Here is a 23,469-nt window from a genome sequence, read left to right as displayed (position 1 = left end):
TTTTTAATTTTTTTAAATTTTATTCTTCTTAAATCAATTAAATTATTTTATTTATTATCTATATACTACATATTTAATAAAAAAATAAAAATAAATATAACGTGTCGTGTGTGAAATGATATAATCACAATCTCAAATTTCGATGTACATACCTTTTCACATAAAAAACTCAGGAGGTTTCCATAAGTACACAGCGTTAAATACCAATCCCAAACAAAAATAGGGTGCGCGGGGCACAGCGTGGACCTTCTGCAATGGCCAATGGGACTCCACCACGTCACCCCCTTAACGTGACGTAATCATTGCCTTTTAGATACCTCAAACAGGTGGACGTACACAAACTCCGCCGCGTCCAATACCAGAATTGCCCTTCATACTTTCACAAAAATCCAAGCACTGTTTTTTTTTTTCTCCTTTTTCCATTCAAAATACAAAGACTTGCGCATTTTCTCTCTCCTCCCCGTGCTTCAGAGTTCAGAGAGATGGAGAGAGTTCGTCTTTAGAAAGAGAGACACTAGAGAAAGAGAAGCCGTCTGATCCATACTCTCGGAGAGACGGAGAGAGAGCTTACACTAGGTTTTAGGGAAATCATTGGTTGGAAGGTAAAGAAGAATGTTATTTTTGGGTTGGGATTTTTGATTTAGGGTTTTGAGGAATTGATTAGTCTAGGGTTTGTTTCCGGATTATTCCAGTTCTTGGAATTATTTAGGGGGTTCTAATTTGTGGGTAGTATGCTAATACCGAATCTTGGTGTTGCCTAATGCGAGTGGAGCTTGGGGTGGTTGGGTGCTAGGGTTTCCAATGGGCAGCACGGGTGAGCCAGACCGGAAACGGCGTCACTTTAGCTCCATATCGCCCACGGCTGCTGCTGCTGATGCGGCTGCTACTGCTAAGAAGCAGCCTTTCTTGCCCATTTCTGAAGACAAAAAGGTTAGGAACGCTAATTTCCGTTGTTTCTAATTTATCAAGAATTATATTATTAACTCAATAATTTGTGTTAATTTTTTAATAATATTTTGGTATGTTGGTTCTTGGATTTTATCATTTTGTTATCTGGCTTATCTGAAATATTTATTCCTGAAATTCTGTGACCAGTGTTGGATGTTCTGTTGAATGACCCGGAATTTCTTGGAATCTTTCTTTCCTGTTGTTCACAGCCTTTTTCTTTTACAAGAATTATTTACCTTCAATATGATCGAAGTTGATATGGTCTTCTCTGCCAACATTATTGGCATCTGTAATTTGGTTAAATAAGTGTTCACGTTTTTCTTTGTATCGTGCTTCTAATCTGACGAAGGTGTAAAACCTGGTTCTTTGACCAGGACAAGGTGGTTTGTCTGGAAGGATTTTTCAGTTGGAATAGTTATATGCAGTGACTTTACTTTTAACATGATAATACTGACATCACTTTTTCTCACCAAGTGTCTTCTACTGCATGTGGGTTACAAAATATATATGGTATTCTATATTATCTTGTTTGTTTTTAACTTGTGTTTTCTGTTTGCGGTGATGTAGCTTGATATTGCTGTTCTTCAATATCAAAATCAAAAGCTTGTACAGAAGTTAGAAGCCCAGAAGGTAGAGTATTTTTCCCTTGAGAATAAATTCTCTCAACTAAAGCAGACACAACAACCGTTTGATTTGACATTAGCAGTGGTCAATAAGTCATTAGATAAGGTAATAATTGTTTTTCTATACATTCCCGTGTTCTTTAATAATCTTAGGCAGATTTTTTTTGGTTTATATACACATAATTGTATATTTCTTGATGATCAATTCATTCTTATTTTGGAAATCAGCTTGTGAATGACTTGGAATCATTTTCTATCTGTAAAAGAGATTCAAACTCCAAACGAGATAGCAAACATATGCTGGTTATGGATGGTAAGGATCAACTGCCTTAATGATTGTGTTGCTTCTTTTGTGGTTGTACCTCCTATTTGATTAAATCGTTAGCTTATTCTAAGTGCCCTGAAATGTTATTAATATAATGATGTTTTGTTCTTGTATGACTTTCTGATTGCTTGTAATCTCTAGCTCCCTCTTCTAGATTAATAATCATTGCCATTCAAATATATTATACATATATATATATATATATGTTCCCTTTGCCTGCCGGACTGGAAGATGGTATTGAAGTCTGATTTTGTGGTGGTTTTGCAATATTAGTTTTCTATATTTGTGGTGGCTGTGGTTCCTACTCAGCAGACTGTTAGATTTGTGTCACTAGCAAATGCCTAGAATACATTATACTTGGGGCTTTGCCTATCTTTATTAATAACATTATTGTTTACTTATAAAAAAAAGAAAATGCCTAGAATACATTATTGTGCAAATCTACTTGCTGATAAGACTGTTTTGAATTGCTTGCCAGATGGGGTCCCATCTACATCTAAGGATGCTTTTCTTAGTCGACTCACACAAACAGGTGCAACGGAAAATTCCTCTATGCACGATTGCACAAATCGCATGAAAGTAGATGGGGAAACTGCCACTGAAAAGACTAAGAACATTTTATGCAATGTAGTAGCTGCCACTGCTAACCTGTGGTATCTAAAGGATGAATTATCCGCTGAGATTTTGAAGGAGCTTCCTGAAGACGGTAAGGATTAAGCAGGATAGAGGAATTTCACATAATTCTTGCTGTGAACTTGTTCTTCCTGTTGAGTTGCTCCTCACTTTATTCATGGATTGCTCTTTTTTTTAGGTTCATGCAGGCAAAAGACATCCCATAATTTAGTGAAAGAAGTTAAGAAATTGAGGATGGAATTTAGTGATCTTCATTTGAAGCACAAATTGCTTGCAAGGGAATTGCAGAGACGCCAAGATATTCATGCAAAAAATAAGGCGGAGATGAAGCATTTAAGAGGTGACTTTCATATATGTTAAATGTTCAGTTATTTATTTCTTGCAAGTTTCAGTCATTATGATCGAATCTTGAATGAGAAATAAAAGAATTTCGGATAAATTGTTGGGTAGCCTTTTTCTCAAGAAGAAATTGTAGAATTTAGTTCTTAAAGAGGAATTTGCATATTTTGGGTTAGGTTTGGTTGTGCGAGGCATAATTGGATATTTTAGCAAGCTTACGGTTGGGCAATGGTTCAGGGTTGGCATATACTATTAATTGTTCTAGTCCCTAGGCAATAGCAGACAGCATCATATGTCTGTATGTTTGCTCATATGTATACATGTACATGAATATATATAGATTTGAGTGAGTATAATATGTATGCATATTTATGGTTTCCACATTTGTTTTAGTTTGGGTGTCAAATATGGATTTGTTCCTATGAAGTACATGACTGTGAGCATCATTTATTTATTTATTTATTTTTTTTGATCGGTAAACAAAATTTTATTGATCAAAAATAGGCAAAAAGCCCAAGTATACGGGACATATACAAGAGCAACGCCTGTGCGTACTAGTTTAGAGATACAAGGAATTCATGAAAAGACATGCCATGGAAATCAATTATAATTGACCAATGAAGCAAGGTATTGAAAAACAAATTTCTAAGCTCTCCATCGATCTCTCTTGATCTTCAAAGCTTCTTGCATTCCTTTCCCTCCAAATGCACCACCATAGACATATAGGTATCATTTTCCATATGGATGCAATTTGAGGGTTGCCCCGAATACCTCTCCACGAGACTAGGAAGTCACATTCCCTTGCCGGCATCACCCAAGCAAGACCCAATCGAGCAAAAACTTCGTTCCACAAGATCCTGGCAATCTCACAGTGTAGTAAGAGATGGTCAGTGGACTCGCCCATCTTCTTGCACATATAACACCAGTCCATAATTACGATTCCACGTTTCCTCAGGTTGTCTATAGTAAGAATCTTCCCAAAAAAGCTGTCCAAACAAAAAAGGCTGCCTTTAGTGGTGCCTTTGTCCTCCATATGCTCTTCCATGGGAAGGAACGGGCTGAGGTGTGCATGGTCAAAGAATGGTAGAAAGAACGTGCTGTGAAAACTCCCTTCCTAGAAGGGCGCCAAGAAATCGTCTTCGCCTTCCCCCGACACTCGAGTGGAATACACCTGGTCAAAAAACACCGAAAATTCATCCATTTCCCAGTCTTGTGCATCTCTAAGGAAAGTAAAGTTCCATTGTGGAAGACCATTGGAGATGAGAACTAAATCAGCTATGGATGCCTCTTTTATTCTTGCTAAGCCATAAACTTGAGGAAAAACTTCCTTGAGTGCCCGATCACCAGACCATATATCATGCCAAAATTTTACCTTCACTCCATTTCCAACTTTGAAACAAGTATGTGCTGCATATGTATCCCAACCTCTTCGAATATGTTTCCAAAGCCCAACTCCATGAGGCCCACTTACCTCATTGGAACACCAACCACCCCATGATTTTCCATGCCTCAAAGCAATGACGGTTCGCCACAATGCCTCCCGTTCATTGTGAAATCTCCATAACCACTTGCCTAGCAAAGTGTTATTGAAAGATTTCAAATTCCGAATATCCAAGCCTCCTTTGATGGGAGAGCAAATTGTGGCCCATTTCACCAAGTGGAATTTAAATTCATCCTTTATCCCTCTTCAAAGGAAATCACGCTGCAGTTTCTCCATACGATGGGCCACTATGGCGGGGAGCGGGAATAATGAGAGAAAGTATGTTGGTAAGTTGGAGAGAGTGCTCTTGATTAGAGTCACCCGACCCCCTTTGGATAGGTACATCCGCTTCCATCCGGCTAATTTCCTTTCCATTTTTTCTATCACATCATCCCATATGGATTTTGATTTAAAAGCCGCACCTAATGGAAGACCAAGATATTTCATGGGCAGCTGAGATATCTTGCAGTCCAAGATGGACGCTAAACTCTCCACATTGGGTACAAACCCCACTGGCACTACCTCAGATTTGGCCAAATTCACCTTCAACCCTGACACGGCCTCGAAGCAAAATAGAAAAGCCCTTAACGCCCGGATTTGCTCTTGTTTGGCATCACAAAAGATTAGAGTATCATCAGCAAACAAGAGATGTGAGATGTTTATCGAACCTGAGGCTGCCTCACCAACTAAGAATCTTGATAAGAAACCACCCGCCATTGCCCCTGCCATCATCTTACTGAAAGCTTCCATCACAAAAACGAAGAGGAGTGGAGAGAGGGGATCCCCTTGTCGCAATCCTCGGGAGCTTTTGAAAAAGCCTTATGATGTCCCGTTCACCAATACAGAAAATATGTCGTAGAAATACAGTATTGGATCCAAGTACGCCATTTAATGCCAAAGCCACATCTCTCAAGTATATAAAGTAAGAATCCCCAATTGACGTGATCATAAGTTTTCTCCATGTCCAATTGGCAAAGAAGTCCGGGCTCTCCCGATTTAATACGACTATCCAGGCATTCATTGGCGATAAGTACTGAGTCTAGGATTTGTCTCCCTTTAACAAAGGCATTTTGAGGCTTTGAGATCAAACTCTCCATTACTTTGCTTAGCCTGTTTGCCAGTACTTTGGATAAGATTTTATATAGCCCAGCCACCAGGCTAATGGGACGGAAATCTTTGACCTCTACTACGCCGATCTTTTTAGGGATTAGTGCTAAAAAGGTTGCATTGGGGCTTTTCTCGAACCGCCCGCTTCTATGAAATTCATGGAAGAATCCCATGATATCTTCTTTAAGGACATCCCAACAATATTGAAAAAAGGCCATGGTGAAACCATCTGGACCTGGGGCTTTGTCGCCCGCCATACCTTTAACTACCAATCTAACCTCTACCTCCTCAAACGGCCTTTCAAGTTGGTCCGACGCCTGCGGATCAAGAACATCAAAAGCCAGTCCATCAAGTCTTGGCCTCCACGAAAACTGTTTCGAAAATAACTTATCATAGTAATTGACAATGTAATCTGAGATCTTGTTTTGGTTGGATGAGGCCACCCCGTCTATCATCAAAGTTTCTATAGCATTGTTCCGCCTATGCGAATTGGCCACATGGTGGAAAAACTTGGTGCATCTATCCCCTTCCTTCAACCATAAAGCACGTGATTTTTGTCGCCAAGATATTTCTTCCAAAAGAGAGATTTGTTCAATGTCCGCAGTTACTTGAGTTTTGCGCGCCCGCTCGGTTTCAAGTAGTACCCGCTCCTCTTCCACACCCTCCAAGCCCTTAAGCTCCTCCAATAGAACATTTTTTGGCTTTCCACATTGCCAAACTCTTGTGCATTCCACTTCTTTAAGTCCTTTTTCAAAGACTTTAATTTACATGCCAAAATATAACTAGGATTGCCATGGAACTGATAAGATGACCACCATTGACGTATTCTGTCCAAGAAACCCTCGGACTTCAACCACATGTTCTCAAATTTGAAGTATCTTGGACCTCTTCTAATGCCTCCGCAGTTCAACAGGATGGGAAAGTGGTCCGAACATAGCCTGGGTAATCTCTTCTGAATAAGGTCTGGATAATGAGCTTCCCAATCCAGTGAGATTAGAAATCTGTCTAGCCTAGACCAAGATGGAAGATCTCGGTTGCTAGACCAAGTGAAAGAACCACCTGCAAGAGGAAGATCCTGTAAGTTTAGTTTAGAGATGAAGTTAGAGAAGTCTACCATAGATGAGTTGAAACCCAAGCCACCCGATCTCTCACTTGGAAAACGAGTGACGTTGAAATCACTACCAATGCACCAAGGTATGTCCCATACGCTGCCAATACCGGCCAACTCATCCCATAATAAACTTCTGGACTGATCAAGATTAGGTCCATAAACTCCGGAGAACGCCCACTGAAACCCATCCATGATATTCTTGAACGAGCATGCCGCCACATAATCTCCCAGAAAATCCTCAATTTTCTCCACCACCCTCCTATTCTACATTACTAATATGCCCTTGGATGCTCCAATGGACGGTAAATAATGCCATCCCACTTGACTAAAACCCCACAAACTTCTAATGATACTCAAAAGAAATAACCGCAAGTTTTGTTTCTTGTAAACATACAACGTCCACCTTCCATTTACGAAGCTGATTTCTAACTATAATAAGTTTTTCTTTTTCATTCAGCCCCCTTACGTTCCAAGAAACAATCTTTAGTTTCATAAAACCACATCTTTTGCCCTTCCCCTCACCCTTCCCCGGTTAGATCTCTTTTCATTTACTCCATCATTGACTGTCCAGTCAAGTCTATGGAGTTCTCTTGCTCGCTTCTTGGCTGATGCAATCTCCCGGGGTGATCCCAAACTGTTCTGCCCAGCTTCCATAGCTGCAAAGTGGGCAATGAGCTGGTCCTCAAAACCATCGCATACAATCCCCATGCTGAATTGCATCTCCTTTGCCTTGTTCAGGACCCAATTTGAAGCCTGAGAATTACTGTTCTTCAACGGATGCAGGGAGATCAGTGGAAAAGGGTCTTCCCAGCAACTCTCATCTTCACACGCCAAGGAAGCTGTGTCTGCTGTCCCTGCACTACCAAAATCCATTTCCGATCTCATGAGTGCAGTCACTTCAGCCGTCAGCATGGTCTGTGGCGCTTCGAGAACCATAACATGGTCCTTAGTGCTTGACGGCAGCGCCACCGTCACTCCCCCTCGTCCAAGTGACCAATCACCAGTTCGCCTGTCCCCGTCGACCCATTCTGTGGTGGTCCCCCTTGCCATCTAAAGGAACCAGCGCCAACTCGCATCCTGTTGTCTCCGTTACAACCTCACCACCCCTCACCTCAGAACGGTCCTTTTCTGACCTCAATAGAGTGATCATTTCAGTCGTCGGCGTGGTCTGTGGATATTCCATAGTTGTTGGGCTAGGTTCGACATCATTTCTTGCTTCGAAAACCATCACAGTTGCCTTAGAGCTTGACGTCGGCGCCGCTGTCACTCCCCCATCGTCCGGGAGCCCAGCCACCAACTCGCCTGCTCCCGTCGACCAAGTCTGCGGTGGTCCCGTCCAGTGGTTGTCTGTCGCCGGTAGAGACGCGCCAGACGTTGACCCAACCTCGTACGTGGATGGGCCTAAGAACTTGGCCCTCCATCTCTAGGTCTTCTTCTCGGCCCTCTTTCCCCAAGCCTGCCTTTTCCAGGCCTGCTTCTTGGGCCTAAATGCTGACCAGCCCACTCATTGTCTGATCTACCATATCCCCCCGTAACCTTCTGCCGGCCCAACAACTGCACTTGTGTTCTCACAGCCTTGGGGGCCCATTTACTTGTCCAGACCCCTGGTCCATGCCCAAGTCCAAGTCAATGCTATCAATTAACCTCGTGAGCCTCTCCCTCTCAGCTATCAGTTCCTCCTTTATTCTAAGTAAGGAAACCTTCTCAGCTTCTTTCCCCTTGATCAGAAGACCTTCATCCCTTCTTGTGTAAACATCTTTGTCATGCCCTTCCACTCTGCCCTTCTTCTTCTAAATTCCATCCATGCCCTTCAATTCAAAATCTGAACTAGTAGCAGCTCCTCTCATGGCTGGACCAACACCAACTACGGCTTCAGCATAAGTCTTAAATGAGGTGTTGTTCTGTACAGGAAGGTGATTGGGGACTTCCCTGCCATACTTCTCCCCCGCATTTTTCAGCCCACCACCACTCATCTCTCTGATCTCCAGCGCCAGCCTTCTCCATCCTTGACTTCCAGCATCTTCTGGACAATAATGATGTTTCTTCTGCCACCACCTCTGTATTACACAAAGGCTATATGTCTCCCAAAATCATTAGAGGATCTCTGAGCAATATAAGCACTGTTGCCATAATTGAAGGTTTTTATGTATTCCTTCTGGGCATCTACTTGACCACAGCCTTCAAGAGACTGCACAACCCATCTCGCAGTGGTGAAACTGATTACCAGCTCTTTAGTCACCTTTCTTCCCCTCTCAATGATACGTAGAGCTCTGCTTCCTACATGCACTAACTCAAATAACTTCGATTCTATAAGTACTGCCTTTCTAGACCCCATCCTTAACTATAACAGCAAATACTCCGTAATCATGTGAATCTCAATCAAAATCCATGGGAGCCTTCATCAATGTCAATACTCAGAAAAAAGATGTACGGAGAGAAAATGTATAGCACAGAGATATTGACCATAGGATTAAAGAAATTCTTCGTGAGCATCATTTATTGAATGGAAAGTTTATGCTTCACCTTTCACTATTTTAGCTATATCTCAATTTGTATAAGATATAGCCATGATCCTTGAAAATTTAGCCAATATAATCCATTTCAAGTCAAAACAGATCCTGTTTTTCTTTTACAAAAAAAAAAAAAAAAATTGTAGATCCATTCCCTTGGAGAGTTTCTTTTATTTTAGTTATTTTCCCTAAAACTCTTTTCCTATCCCAGATGCAAGTTGAAATATATGATCTCCTCTTCATGATTCACCTTGCCCCAAAAAGAATAGAGGGATTTTTAACAATGGTAATGTCAATTATGACTATGTAGTTGAGTTGCATAAATGTCGATGCATCTGGCATATTCACCCAAAGCATAGGTATATTGTATGGCAGAAAAATTTAAGCATATTATTTTTTCAAGCAGCAAATGATGCATAAACATTAACATTACATGCAATGTTTAAATATTTGAGCCTTCAAGTGTCGGGTGTCTATTCTTGAGAGCTGCCCCTTCATGTAAGGTGAAGTTTGGGACTGTATTCAACTGTAGCTTTTCAGTTCCAGTATACCCTGCTGTACTTTTCTCTCTCTCTCTCTCTCTCTCTTTTTTTCACTAAATAAAGGATAGAACCTAGTATGTGAAGACTGTGCCTACATTCCTTTGCATTACTTGATATTGTAAAAAGCCCACCGTACTAAGTCAAGATAATGAGACATGGTATTTGTTTTATGTTCCACATTTTTTACAGTCCCCTCCAACCAAACCAAAAGTAAAAAAAATCTCAAAAGCAATGAACTGGATTGTGCATGGTCATTGATTTTATGCTGCACGTGGGAGTAAATGATACTCAATTTTTTTTTTTTGAAGATGAGTTGGAGGTTACACTCACAGAATTAGAAGAAAACAATTGCAATTTAGCATCTCTAAAAGCACAGAGAGATGCTGCAAAAGGTGCATTTTTCCCTGTCTTAAACCTAAGGAATAAGCAAGGTGCTGGTGATAGGGTCAGGGATAAGCAAAAGGATCTGCACGATATGGAGTCCTCCCTCAAAGAACTAATGGTAATCTAGTGACTTCAGCCTTTTATTCCTTCATCTTGGACTCTCTCTTTGGTGAACATTTGAGAATTTTAAAACTGGAAGAGACAGTCATATTAATTGGGTTCAGCTCCACAGGACCAATCTTCACGTCGGCTAATGGAACTGAAAGGTCTTCATGAAGAAAGGATAAAAATATTGCAGCAGTTATCTAGTTTGAGGGTTAGTTTCTATAAAATTGATGCCTCTGCCGGTGTGATATTACAAAATTTCTTTCCAACTGATAAATTTTGAACTACAGTTCTATTTACACTGTTAAATAATTTGAATTGGGATATTCGTGACAGAACATGTTGAAGAATGTTAAGTCTATTACCTCTTCCAGTGCTTACATCCTGGTACAAGATCAAATAGAAAAGTCAAAATCAGAAGTTCTGCAGTATCAGGCCTTATTTGAAAAACTACAGGTTGTAACTGGTTGGTAGTTTCATTTATGCCTCAATCTGTTGTCTTTTTTGGAAGGTTTTGGTTCTGACTTACCATGTCATTTCCTTGGAAATTGCAGGTTGAGAAGGACAACCTTGTTTGGAGGGAGAGAGAATTGACTATTAAAACTGATATAGCCGATGTTTTTCGAAGATCCTCTGCTGTTGCTGATTCTAGAGCAACTCATCTAGGGATAGAGATGCGGAAACAAATTGAGGAAAGAAATGTGATTGAATCTAAGCTGAAAGATGCATCAAGAGAACCAGGTTACAATGAATATGATCCTTTTCTTGGTCATTTAACATGCAGTACTGCATCTCTGATGGGCTATGTTCAATAATGATGAAGATTTTTTTATAAGTAAAATAATAATGATGAAGATACTTTGCATTTCAGGAAGAAAAGAAATTATTGCAGAATTCAAAAACTTGCTTTCTTCATTTCCTGAAGAAATGAGCACCATGCAAAGTGAATTAAGTAAATACAAAGAGGCTGCTTCAGATATTCATTCTCTTCGGGCTGATGTGCAATCACTTTCTAGTACTCTTGAGAGGAAGGTGGGTATTTTTATTTGTTTAGCCATATCCTTAGATGCAGTTCAAGGCTTCGAGCTCTTTTTTTTTTTTCCCCTTAGCAGGTGAAAGAATCTGAAACCTTCTCTGCCAGATCTGCTGACCAAGATGCAGAGATGCAAAAGCTGCAAGCTATGGTATGATGTCTGTTACTTGCATCTGGACCCCAAACTATTAAATGGATACAGGATGTGGAATTGCTGTGAATATTTTTTATTCGCTTCTGCGCTTGTGTTCAAGAATTGTTCAGCATGCAGATGACATTTTTTTGGAAGTTGATTTATACCATGTAGTTACCAGCTTAGATTGCCTGCTACTGAAGGGTAAAAATAGTTCTGCGGGTGATTCTTGTGTAAATTTGACCTATCTGGTTGAGTGTGCTATGATAGTACTGTTCCTTGGAGACTTGTCTTAAATCAGGAGGCTACCCTACTACTAAAAGGTTTAGCAATTGTGGAGAATTACTGAACCTTTTTTTTTTCTTTTTTTCTAAGCATGGAGAATTATGAAACTAGATTTTATATATATATTTTCTAAATAGAAGAATCTTACGCTCTCATTAATACACAATCGTTTACTTATAAAAAAAAATAGAATGGACAGCAACCATATAGCTGTTGAGGAGGTTCAGGATTTGAATGCAGGATATGGCGGGGAGGAAATTATGGGTTTGTCGTTGGTGCCTTGTGAGGAGCAATGTCTAGGGTCGGGAGTGCAGTTGGGTACTGTGTTTGGGGATAATGTTGTTCCCCTGGTTTCTCTTCCTCCGATAAACAATATAGCGGGTTCACCATCGGATTGGGTTCTGCATAAGGTTAACGAGATTCAGCATATCGTGGGGCTTTCACATGGAGGATGCGAAGACCAATTTAAAGCACTACTCACTGCGATTGAGGCAAGCCACTCGCTGGAAACCAGATCAATTTTTAAGAAAAGCAGGGAGTTAAAGTGTCTTTCTTGGTCAATCAACTACGATGCTAGGGGTGGTAGCTCAAGTCGAGGGAAGACTAAAGGGAGGATATTATGAAGATGTTCTCGTAGAGGGAGTTTTGGGTGGAGTATTAGTTTTACGGGAAACAAGGGGTTGGGGTTGGGGAGGTGTGTTCTAATCCAATTCGGGCTTGGTGTATTTTGGGTAGTTTTTCACTGGCTTTTTGGGTCATTAGGAGCTCTCTGGTATGGGTTAGGTGTTTTCTTGTATATGTTCAGTGTACTTGGTTACTTTTATTGATATATATATATATATATAATATTTTTACTTATAAAAAAAAAAAAAAAAAAAAGAGAACCTTATACCTGGTTGTGTCATGTTGATGCATTTTTGTTAAAAAAAGAATATCAAGCCCCGTTGTGTGTTTCATTGATCTATTTTGCTTGTGTTCTTTTATCTGAATTGATGCAATCTCCTGTTAAACACATCACCCACCCGCCTGCCTGCATGCCATTAATAGAGTTCTTGAGAAATATATTGGATGATCTTGGTCATCGATCGCATCTTTGTTCAGAAAGGGTCCAATTTGCATGTTCTTTATCATTGAAATAGTGAATCTATCAATAATTTGGCTTTAGTATGTTTGGCTGTTTTCACTGGCAGGTCCAAGATTTGAAGGAAAGTGATATGGAGTTAAAGTTGATTTTGGAAATGTATAGACGTGAATTTACTGATTCAAGGTTAGAGAATCTGCACATTTTGTTTTTCCTTGTCCACATGTCTAATGATATTGGTATCTTTACTTAAAAAAAACACTGCAAATTTGATATACTTTGTTAAAGGCCCATAACTTTGTCCAAAGTTGTTAAATGCACTGAGAGGAATCTTTCTACAATCATCACATTTGAATGGATAAGTGTGTGTGCTTTTTTGTCGGAATTAAACATAAATAAACCACCAAATCTCTTAGATGGGTAAATGGCATTCCACAAATTGCAAGATGCTGTTATCTTCTTTTATAACGCCTACATAATGTTGGTTCTGGTTCTGTAGTGTCGATATGATGCTACAACTGAATTTTGGATAAGAATAAATAAATTTTGCACATTCAATTCCATTATTTTTTACAGGTTGCTCAGATGATGTGATATATATTAGTTTGTTTAGTGTTATGATGTCACTATTCTTAGAAGTTTACAAGATCTGCAGGGATGTCATGGAAGCCAGAGACTTAGAATACAAGGCATGGGCCCATGTTCAAACTTTGAAATCCTCTCTTGATGAGCGCAACTTGGAATTGCGAGTCAAGACTGCAAATGAAGCTGAGGCCGTATCCCAGCAAAGGCTTGCTGCAGCAGAAGCTGAGATTGCTGAGCTGAGGCAGAAATTAGAAGCTTCCAAAAGGTTTGATTTACGTTGACAATGATGGTGAAAAGTTTTGTTTTAACCTGATGCTGCTGTTGATCTGAGATGATTTTTAATGTTTATTTTCAATTCAAGTGGCTTCTATGAATCTACTTGTGTGTGCGGACAGCTGCAGTTGTACTAAGCTTTACAAGTTGTTGATTGGTATGTTGTGTGACAAGACAGTAGACTCCACTGGTTTTTCTGGGAAGCTCTACCTATTAGTTGGTTTTTCCCTTTCAACTTCATTTGGAGATGTATGGGATGGTGCACTTGTTGGGTATCGATATATTGTCAATTGGAAAGGCTTGGAATGTAGCTTTGTTGTGAAGAATGCCATGAGCTGATATTAGAACGTTTGAGGTTGTTGATCTACCAGGGATCAAACTTAACATTCAATTTCTAAGATCTCGAATATAGCCCTTTGTAGGGGTGAAAACCGACGACGTCGGCGCGGTTTTTGGGCAAAACTGACGCCGACCGACGTCTGGAAAAAAGGGGGAGGCGCTGACCGTAACTAGTTGATGGGGAGGAGGACACCGGTCGAGGCGGTTCTCGGTCAGCGTTGGTTCTCGGCGGTTCTACTGAGAGAGAGAGAGAGAGAGAGAGAGAGTTGCAGAATCGAATTCGGGAAGAAGGGCATTCGGGAAGAAGAAGACTCTTATCGAAACGACGCCGTTCCACTTAAACTGTTCCACTTAAGTTTAAGTGGAACAGCGTCGTTTCAAACTTATTATTTTTTTTTCTTACGTCCTTAATAAAATGACGCCGTTTGGTTTTATGCCAAACGGCGTCGTTTCCAGTATCTGTTGTAATACGTATTAACTAAAACGACGTGGTTCTACTTAAACTTAAGTGAAACGGCGTCGTTTTGATAAGCGTATATTAAAAAAAAAATTTATTATATCGGTCGGTTTAGCGGTCTGGTCCAACTTCAAATTGAGACCGAACCGCTGAACGTCGGTTTCTTGAAATTTCCACCGCACGCCGACCAGTTCTCCACCGGTTCCGGCAGGTTCCTGACGCGGCCGGTCAGTTCGCGTTGGTGGCGGTCGGTGCCGTCGGTTTCTGTACAGCCCTAGCCCTTTGATTGGATGATTATATCCAGCATATTTTTCATTTACTTTTTGGGGACTAGATTTAGGAGTTTTCTCATTCTCTTGTTTGAGTTTAGAGTTTAGTTCTCCTGTATGTTTCTAAGTTTACTAAGCCTGGTTGGTATTCTGTGTGAAGAGTTAATGAAATATATATATGTTTAACCGGCAGGCTGATATTATAGCATTAGGTGGGGATTGTTTAAACTTGATAATGGTGTAAAAGTTCTTACCAAGTGTATCGTTTACTGCTATTTCAGGAATACCTCTAGGCTAACTGATGTTCTAAAATCCAAAAATGAAGAAAATGAGGCTTACTTATCTGAAATTGAGGTTAGTTTTCTGCTTTTTTTTTTTTTTTTTTTTTTTTATTATTTATCAAAAAAAATTCTGTTAACTAATGTGGTGTTCAACAAGGCTGTTATCAATCATGAAATTGATATAATTATTGTTCTGGTTTTTCTCCAGTCAATTGGACAGGCATATGATGATATGCAGAATCAAAACCAACATCTTTTGCAGCAAATTACTGAGAGAGATGACTATAACATTAAGGTAATCGTCTGTCCTACCATTTTCTTTTGTTGTAGATGAACTGGTATCTTTCTTTCTTTATATTCATATATCTGACCTTTTTGGTTTCAAGTAATGCGTTTAATTCTTGATATGAAGAGATGTTCTTATGAAAAAATGGATACGAAGAGCTCACATGTGCTTCATTGTCTTGGTGTATTTTTACTAATCTTATTTATTTAATTATTTTCGTATTGGTGGCTACTTTTCTTGATCAGAAGTGATGAACCATTATTGACATGGACCTCTTTGGATGCATACCTGTAAATTTACGGAAGTAATGAACCATTATATCTGTAAATTTTAGAGGGCTTTGCCTTCTCTTATGAATAAAACTTCTTGATTAAAAAAAAGAAAACCTGTAAATTTTAGATCAATTCTCTCTTCTGGACAAATGCAAGATTTCATTGAGATGATTTGGACGCATTTTGTACTTGCGAAAGATGAAACGAGTGGGTTGGCAGTGTTTATCTCTTAAATCACCTGGGATATTTGTGTTGTGTGGTTACAAGTCCTGCTTGCTCCATACCTCGAATTGGCACAAATTTACCTGCCTTGGTGCTGTTAGTCGAGGGCTATTACAACAGCTCTCTGCTCATAAACATGTATTCTTATTTTATTTTTGTATAGAGGTAGTAACTTCTAGATATGTTAATCTTGTTGTCTGTTTGGAAAAAAGTTTGGCACCTCAGCATCTGCTTTTTATACTGGAAAAGCGATGCCGATGTGTTTGGTAAAACACGCTAGGTTGCCATGATAACTCCTTGTAATTTTTCTCCATTCATCCCATGATATAAGTTGTGGGCACTTAAGATGTTTGCAATGTTTGTATAACAACAGCTATGACATGAAATATCGAGCAATGTTGCAACTGCATATTGCTGCTGCTTTAAATAATTAACCAAACAAATTTCACTAAAAGCATGTTGCAGTTCTGCGCAGAAATTCTTTCACAGAAGCTTCTGCAGTGCTTTTGTGTTTGCTATTAATGGATTTATCCTGCAAATGTCACTTATGTTGATATTTTTTTAATAAATAATGTGCATTTTATACTTAAATTGGTCATATGTCTCCTGATGCACATATTGATGTGTTATATTGTGAATTGCCTGTGTAAGTTTTTCTGCATCTAATATCAATTTATGGTTTCCTTGTTTTTGTTCAGCTTGTCTTAGAGGGTGTCACGGCAAGACAGCTTCAGGATACAATGATCATAGAAAAACGAACCATGGAGAGGGAGGTTCAGCAAGCGAATTCATCTCTATGTTTTTATGACATGAAAGGTGAAAGGGTTGAAGATCAGGTATATCTGAGCCTTAATTTTGGATTTGAATTTAACTTATGGAAAAAAAAAAAAAAAAGAAACTGGATTTGAATTTATCAGGTATTGCTTTGAAGTTGGAAAATTTTGCCAGTACCAATTAATAACTTGCTTTGCAGTTGAAAAGTTGCTCAGAACATATTCAGAAACTTGCAGATGATAAACTTCATAGTTCATTTACTTTGGAGAATTCACAAAAGAAATTATTGGATATGAGAAGATCATCACAACAAGCACAGGAATCATTGGAGGACTTGCAATCTAAGGTTGAAAAAAGTCGAGTGGCAGTTGTGGAGATGCAGATAGAACTAGAGAGGGAAAGGTAAAGAAAAGTTTTTACTTCCAATTTATTTTAAGTGCAGGCATTGGCTCATTTTTCATTCCTTGTCAGGTTTGACAAGAGAAGAATAGAAGAGGAATTGGAAGTTGTAAGGAGAAAGGCTTCACATCTTAGAGCCCAGACTGAAGGCTCATCGATTATCGAAAATCTCCGGGAGGAACTCAGAGAATATCGGGATATACTGAAGTGCAGTATATGCCTCGAGAGGACAAAAGAGGTTAGTATTTGATTTGTGATCTTATTACTTTGTTGTGTTGTTCAATGTTTTATTTTTAGCAAGCAGTAAATGAAATATGGTTCCAAGAAGTGGATGTGGAACATGGAAAATTGAGTCTTTTACCTGTAATAGGTGAAATGATGAGGATTAGATAAGTGGTAGTTCCAATCATTTTTCACCTAATAAGCGCATCTGAAAATGGTGCCCCCACCCCCAATCCTCGCCTCTCTCCTTTCCCTTTGGCTGCATGTTTCTAGTTGACTTAGATGAATTATTTGGGAAAGTAGAAATGAAAAATGTAAAGTGATTTCTAGTTTACGAGTGCCGTTCCCTTTTTTAAATGCTAACTTGTTACAAGTTTATATATGGTGTATTTCAAACTATATATTTTATATTTTGAAAGAGGGTGAGTTTATTTTGTTATATGTATTTGCTACGATCATACAGGAAGCTGGCTCAACCTTGAGTTTTTATTTGTTTGATATACAATGGAATTATCAGAGTTAATACCTGGGGTGCGTTTAAATTTTATATTTATGATTAAAGGGAGAAGATAATGTGTATCATTGAGCTTTGACTCTTCAGCTATGTTTCTTCATGCATTTGGCAAGTCTACCTGCAATTCACGTGTGTTTTTCATGGAAGCTCTTTCCTCCGTCCTCTTCTGGGCTTATGCCACTGTGCATTAAGATAGGATTTAGGCGGGAGTGGGAGAGGTTACCAAATAAAGACATCTATGGTTTCCATGATGCAGCTGTCTATTACATTGCAGTTTCCTGTTAAACGGCACCTAAAATCATCTCTTGCCAATTTTAAAAAATGGGGAATAAAAAGATTATCAATATCGTTAAAGGTGTTTGCTCTTCGTTCAATTAATTACCCCATATAACTTGAAGATGACAAGTGTTTTATATTACCTTCAGGTTTTTTAACAGATCGATATGCTTTGTTCAATTCTTGTTCTCACAAGGAATGATTGTTGCTTATACAGCATGAGTTTGGGAATACACTATTATCCTCCCTAAAATCTCGGTGGTATGAACAATTTGTTCAGTTATGGCGTCCTCATTTGGCTAAAGGGCAAATCTGCTGTTGGTTTGTTATACTGATATCTGGTTGTACTGGAATCTCACTTATACCCTTGGTGCTTTGGTTATGTGCTGCTATTGGGTTAGCTCAAGAATAGAATACAGATATTTTAGTTTGTTTGGAATGAAGGTCATTGATCGTAGATTAATGCTAGATACAGTTATAAGGTGCAAGACCCGCACACTTCCTTTGAAAAAAAGTGGGGTTTATTAAAAAAATGATTTTTTTACGTGGGTTTCAAATTTACTTAATTTTTTCGATGGGAGTGTGTGAAACTTGCATACTTTAGGACTGCAAATATAATTTATCTTGTTCTTATTCAGTATGAATGTAACTTTTTTTAAAATATGTTTATCAAGAGCCTTCCCCCTGCCAGGTTGTGATCACAAAATGCTACCACTTGTTCTGCAATCCCTGTGTTCAAAGAATAATTGGAACTCGCCACCGCAAGTGTCCAGCATGTGCCGCAAGTTTCGGGCCTAATGATGTCAAACCCGTATACATCTGACAGGATGCTGAGAAAACTTTGTTTCCTGATTCTTGGCGAGCCGTCTAATGCTGTCTTCAGGTGCACAAAGCCTGGTGCACATGATTCGACGCTTGATATATGGATACCAACAGGTTCACATGTATTGTTAATAGAGAATTGTAGAGAAGTAACATTAGCAGGAGCCAGTCAAGTTCTTGCCCCTTTTACCAACCAGTGGAAATCATCTTAATTTTGCTGGTTCTAGTTCTAGGTGGTTGATTTTACTATTTTTTTTTTTTTTCCTTTGCTTTCATTATTTTTATTATGGTTTCTTTCTCATTTAACTGCTTGGAGCCCGTGGAATCTTTCAATTTATTGCAGATTAATCAGAACTGACCCACTGCTTAATCCCAGAGAGCTTGGAGGATGCATGAGCTAATGAATAAAAATAATTTCGCAAGTTTGATAGAAGCGTCCTTGCAATTTGCGCAACACTGGGGCGATGTAGGATGTATGAAATTTTGTATATTTTGTTTTTACCCAAACGCGTTATTTCTGGTGAAAAAGCCTGGGCGGTGGCATAAATTTTGGCTGTGCGGTTTCAAGTACATATGTTGGTCAGACCATAGAACATGTCGGTTCCAATTTTGTCGTTTCTGGAACTGGTAATTTGTACAATTGTAGCTTTATTTCCCGACGTTCTATTGTACTCAACGGTGTGCCAGAGGTGTAAAAAAGAGAATGCTCATATCACATAATCGTTCTTAATATCCAAGCGGTTATTTACCCCCACCACAAGCATTCCGTTTATTTATCTGGCTGTAACTTCGTACCTTGATATCTGTAGCTATGCAAGTCAGGCTTCAATTTACTTCGTACCTTCATATCTGCTGCCTTATGAGCTGCTTCTTGAAGACGTGATCCGAGTATCTTTTCAGAATATTGGTTCAGAGTTTGTTAATGGTGAAAACTATTGGGAGTCCCACAGCTGGTGTGAATGAGGAAACAAAGTCTGGGATCTGCTATGATAGCTTATCGGCAAATAATGCTTAGTTGAAAGATTATTTATACGGGTCTAGGGGGTCGAGTCTTGTACAGTTCTTTTAAAAAAAGTGAGAAATTTTGTCATGGTAGGGTCTGGCCTGCAAACCCTAAATTTGCATCTAACGTTACTTTCTTTGACTTGTGCCCGCTCTGTTTTGATGCCAATCGTCAGAAATCAAAACAGAGCGGGCTGTGCTGGAGTACAGGATTGTAGTCTTCCCATTGCATTGAGAGAGAGTTGCGATGTTGTGCTGGAGTGTCTGGTTTTTTAAAGGGAAAATGATAGTTACACTGACAAAGTGTACCATCGTAGCGGCATCAGGAATCGCTAATCGGCGTAGAATCGGAATATAAAAAGTGAAATTAATGAGGTAATTGCATTAGTTTAAGGAAGTAGGGTCACCTCAAGAAACGAGAGGATCTTGGATGAAATTTGATAATTGAGGTGGAAATAGAAATATTTCTCAGTCTAGCATCTAATCAAGAGAAATAAATATGCAAACCCAGGCAGCAGAATGGAGACTAGGCGTCCTCAAAAATCAAATTGCAGACGAGCTGGAAAATTGAAATTTAGATAATATTTTGTTGTGGAATTCATATATGTACACTACTACTGGTAGACGCCAGTCACTAGGTCTGCAATTCTCAGTATTAGATGTGATGACTTCTCGTAATCCATATATAGTCCACAATTGAAGAAGAAATGCAAACCGATTCTTTTAATCTTTTTGTTAATCATGTTGGAGTAGTTTCTCATTTATATATTAGGTAAACGAATATATAATTACTTGCGACTCTTGATCCCCATCTCTTTAATTATTCTCATTCAACCGCCCGAGAGAGAGAGAGAAAGAGAGAGGTCATAAATACACCAAACTCGTATTAGAATTAGTTTTAACTACGTACTGATCATGATGATCTATACATTTCAAGATTTAAAAGAAAAAAAACTATTTATGAGTTTGTAAATTGACACATCAAATACACCACCAATATGCAAATTAATCAGTCACATTATTAATTAATATTTCTATTGTTTTATAATTATAATGAATCTCGCAGTAAAAAACATATAGCTCGATACAAGTGATGGATATAAAAACAGATGAAATCAGGAGGGTAGACCCGCGCGTCTACGTACGCGACAATTTTCATCCAAAATTCGACTTCAAAATCTTTGGCCCCGTCAAAACGTCTGAAACTAGCTAGCTTACTACATCTGCATGCTTAGTTACATGCATGCATGATGACTAATTTTAGTTTGAGGGTACTTCAAATCGTGACGAGCGATGACATAAGTTGGGAATCATTTTCCTTTTTGAAAGGACAAGGAGCTCAAAGACAATTGAATAGACCAGTACTTCATGTGGAGCCTCGTTTCCATCGAGAGAGACGTGGAAAATGCAGATAGCACCGCTAGCTAGCTGAGGAATTAATTAATGCATGTATGATTATTGAAACCCCAAGGACTGGGATTTATAGCGACAACGCTGGCCGCGCGCCAAGCTTGCATGCATCCCCCCAACCATGCATTCCTCATGATCTCTTCCTCTATATATGGTCCAGATCAAACGCAGCAAACCTATGCATGCATGCAGGCAGCTTCATAGGAATGAGTTTTTTTTTTTTTTTTTTTTTGAATATATAGTAACGAGTCTTGGAGTATATATGATTGCCTGTATTAATTTTGTATCTATCTTTCTCAGTGATACATATATATCTCTGCAATATTGACTTCGTCCTTGCTGCGTATATAATTTATTTGCGCTTTACATTCTAATTTTGAGGTGGACAAGGCCTCCGCCCTGCATATACCATTAATTGAAAGCGATGTTACTTATTGTATCTTTTGGCCACCGTACGGATTAATTAATTACAGTTGAAAGATACAGAAGTGGTATGTATTGATCACTGCATGTAATTTTATTCGCGCCCAATATGTCATTCTGACGTCAACATTACGTTTTAAATATATTTAAGCTAACTTAATAAATAGTAATTATAAGCATTTTCATGTCATTCCGACGTCAACATTGCGCTAAAATTATTCAGGCTATATATATAAATTTTAGGCTATATATATATATATATATATATATATATATGTAACATTTTAATTTTTGCTGAAATAGGTTTCAATTTGATCCGTACTTGATGTAACGTATATAGGCTTATCTCCTTAACTAGTTTCGGGCCATCGTGGCCGGGGTATAGGCTTTAAATTCTCCTTCATTTGATTTTTAGATGATATTTTATTATTCTATTTTTTAATTATATATATAATGTAAATATATATTAATTGCATGTGGCCATTAATTAATTAATTAGTTCTGATATACTGTCTCTAACATTTAATTACTAACAGAATTATATATGACAAAAATGAGTGCATGACCTCATCGGTCTTATACATACATGCATACATATATATAAATATATATATATATATATATAATCACATGAAAAACTAAAAAATTCAATTAAAATTGAAATTTAACCCGTAATATCATATATGATTGCCAAGTGATCAGGGAGTACGTAGTACTAGACGACTCAATTAATTAGAGTACTTTTATGCATGGTACGTAGAGATCATTATTAAAGGGTACGTACGTACGTACTCACGAATATATATATTGTGAATAATCATTTACGGAAGAAGAACATAGTGTTTTTTTTCTTTCTTTTAAACAGAGATGGTTTTATAAATACATGCAGATTATAATTTATAAACGCGTCCATTTATATATATATATATATATATATATATATATATATATATATATAATATGGGGACAGCACCAGCGGCCACGAAATGAGTCCAAGCAAAAACGTCCAATTAATCTTACGTGAGCCGAATTAATTTGCAAGGCCGTACGACCGATTTGGCAAATGCATTGAATACTCATGTATTATTTTTGGTTTTACTCATCAATTTTATTCAAGCTGCAACGTGTTGTACAAAAGGATACAAGGATCCAATTAACAGTACGTACTAAAATCCTTACTTTCAAACATTAGATTCTTTGTGTACGTTTTTCGTCCTCATCTTTACCACGAAATTACGTACCCACAATGAATCTGAATGAATGTCATGATCATCATGATGATCATGAGCCTACGCACGTACATGAACTGATCAAGAAGCTAGCTGCATGCATTCATATTATATGCAATAATATTATTCCTTTGTCATGATCATTTCTAGCATCTTTGCATGTAACAAAGTTGGACAGGTAATTTGGAACGTCGGCTACTTTTTAACTGAAATTCATATCGTCGACCCCTTTCGTTTTTTAGTGAAAGAAAATCACGACATGCAGTAGTACTAATTGCCCTATTCATATATATATAAATAAAGCATCCCAAATTTACAAATTTAATTACTCCATCTGATCATCTCTTTATTCTTTCCTCTTAATTATATATATATATATATATATATATATATATATATATATATAGTAGATCTACTCACGCATAGAATATATATCTAGTATCATGATATTCTTAAAATTACCAGCTACATGTATCATGCATGTATATATATACCTAAAATATCTAGACCATATATATATATATATAATTAACTGTTTGAATATATATAGTATCGTATGATATGCTTTTGTAAGGATATATTTTTTTATGGGATTTGAAAGCTTGATCGTATATTGGCCCAAAATTACTATGTTCCACTTGTGTATGTGTGTGTATACATATATTCGAGCTTCCCTGCTGCATGCAAAATCCGCCGGTTCATAAATTAAGTGGATCAGCTTGCGCTGGTCGTTGTACCAACTAATTTAGTGATCATAACCAATCGACATTAAAAC

At 38.2% G+C, this 23,469-nt stretch overlaps 1 protein-coding gene across 4 annotated transcripts; it reads left to right on the top strand.

The window, feature by feature from the left end:
• Positions 1–429: 429 nt before the first annotated feature.
• LOC121238537 (E3 ubiquitin-protein ligase BRE1-like 1) lies at positions 430–19,367 on the top strand. 4 transcript variants are annotated; one of them, XR_005935141.1, is made up of 21 exons: positions 433–602; positions 794–930; positions 1,516–1,677; positions 1,800–1,884; positions 2,375–2,602; positions 2,708–2,869; positions 9,927–10,120; positions 10,235–10,318; positions 10,444–10,563; positions 10,662–10,848; positions 10,979–11,139; positions 11,217–11,291; positions 12,749–12,825; positions 13,295–13,489; positions 14,844–14,916; positions 15,052–15,138; positions 16,322–16,459; positions 16,597–16,799; positions 16,869–17,034; positions 18,500–18,863; positions 18,974–19,367. XR_005935141.1 is itself a non-coding variant. In XM_041135449.1 (20 exons), the coding sequence occupies exons 2-20, from the start codon at positions 802–804 to the stop codon at positions 18,629–18,631; spliced, it is 2,658 nt and encodes an 885-aa protein (XP_040991383.1). In that variant the 5' UTR covers positions 433–602; positions 794–801; the 3' UTR covers positions 18,632–19,367. The 4 variants fall into 4 exon arrangements, 2 of the variants coding, with proteins under 2 accessions (XP_040991383.1, XP_040991384.1); XM_041135449.1 differs by having other exon boundaries at positions 18,500–19,367; XM_041135450.1 differs by having other exon boundaries at positions 434–602; positions 11,220–11,291; positions 18,500–19,367.
• Positions 19,368–23,469: the final 4,102 nt, after the last annotated feature.

Source organism: Juglans microcarpa x Juglans regia, chromosome 7D, assembly GCF_004785595.1.
Source record: "Juglans microcarpa x Juglans regia isolate MS1-56 chromosome 7D, Jm3101_v1.0, whole genome shotgun sequence".
Classification (NCBI taxonomy): domain Eukaryota; kingdom Viridiplantae; phylum Streptophyta; class Magnoliopsida; order Fagales; family Juglandaceae; genus Juglans; species Juglans microcarpa x Juglans regia.
This window is presented reverse-complemented; position numbering and strand designations above follow the sequence as displayed.

What these genes read in the sequence shown, in the direction of transcription:
- LOC121238537 (XM_041135449.1), top strand. Translation starts at nt 802, where the DNA reads ATGGGCAGCACGGGTGAGCCAGACCGGAAACGGCGTCACTTTAGCTCC. An exon ending in AAATTAGAAGCTTCCAAAAG is followed by an intron (nt 13,490 to 14,843) that starts GTTTGATTTACG and finishes CTGCTATTTCAG; the next exon opens with GAATACCTCTAGGCTAACTG. An exon ending in CTTACTTATCTGAAATTGAG is followed by an intron (nt 14,917 to 15,051) that starts GTTAGTTTTCTG and finishes GTTTTTCTCCAG; the next exon opens with TCAATTGGACAGGCATATGA.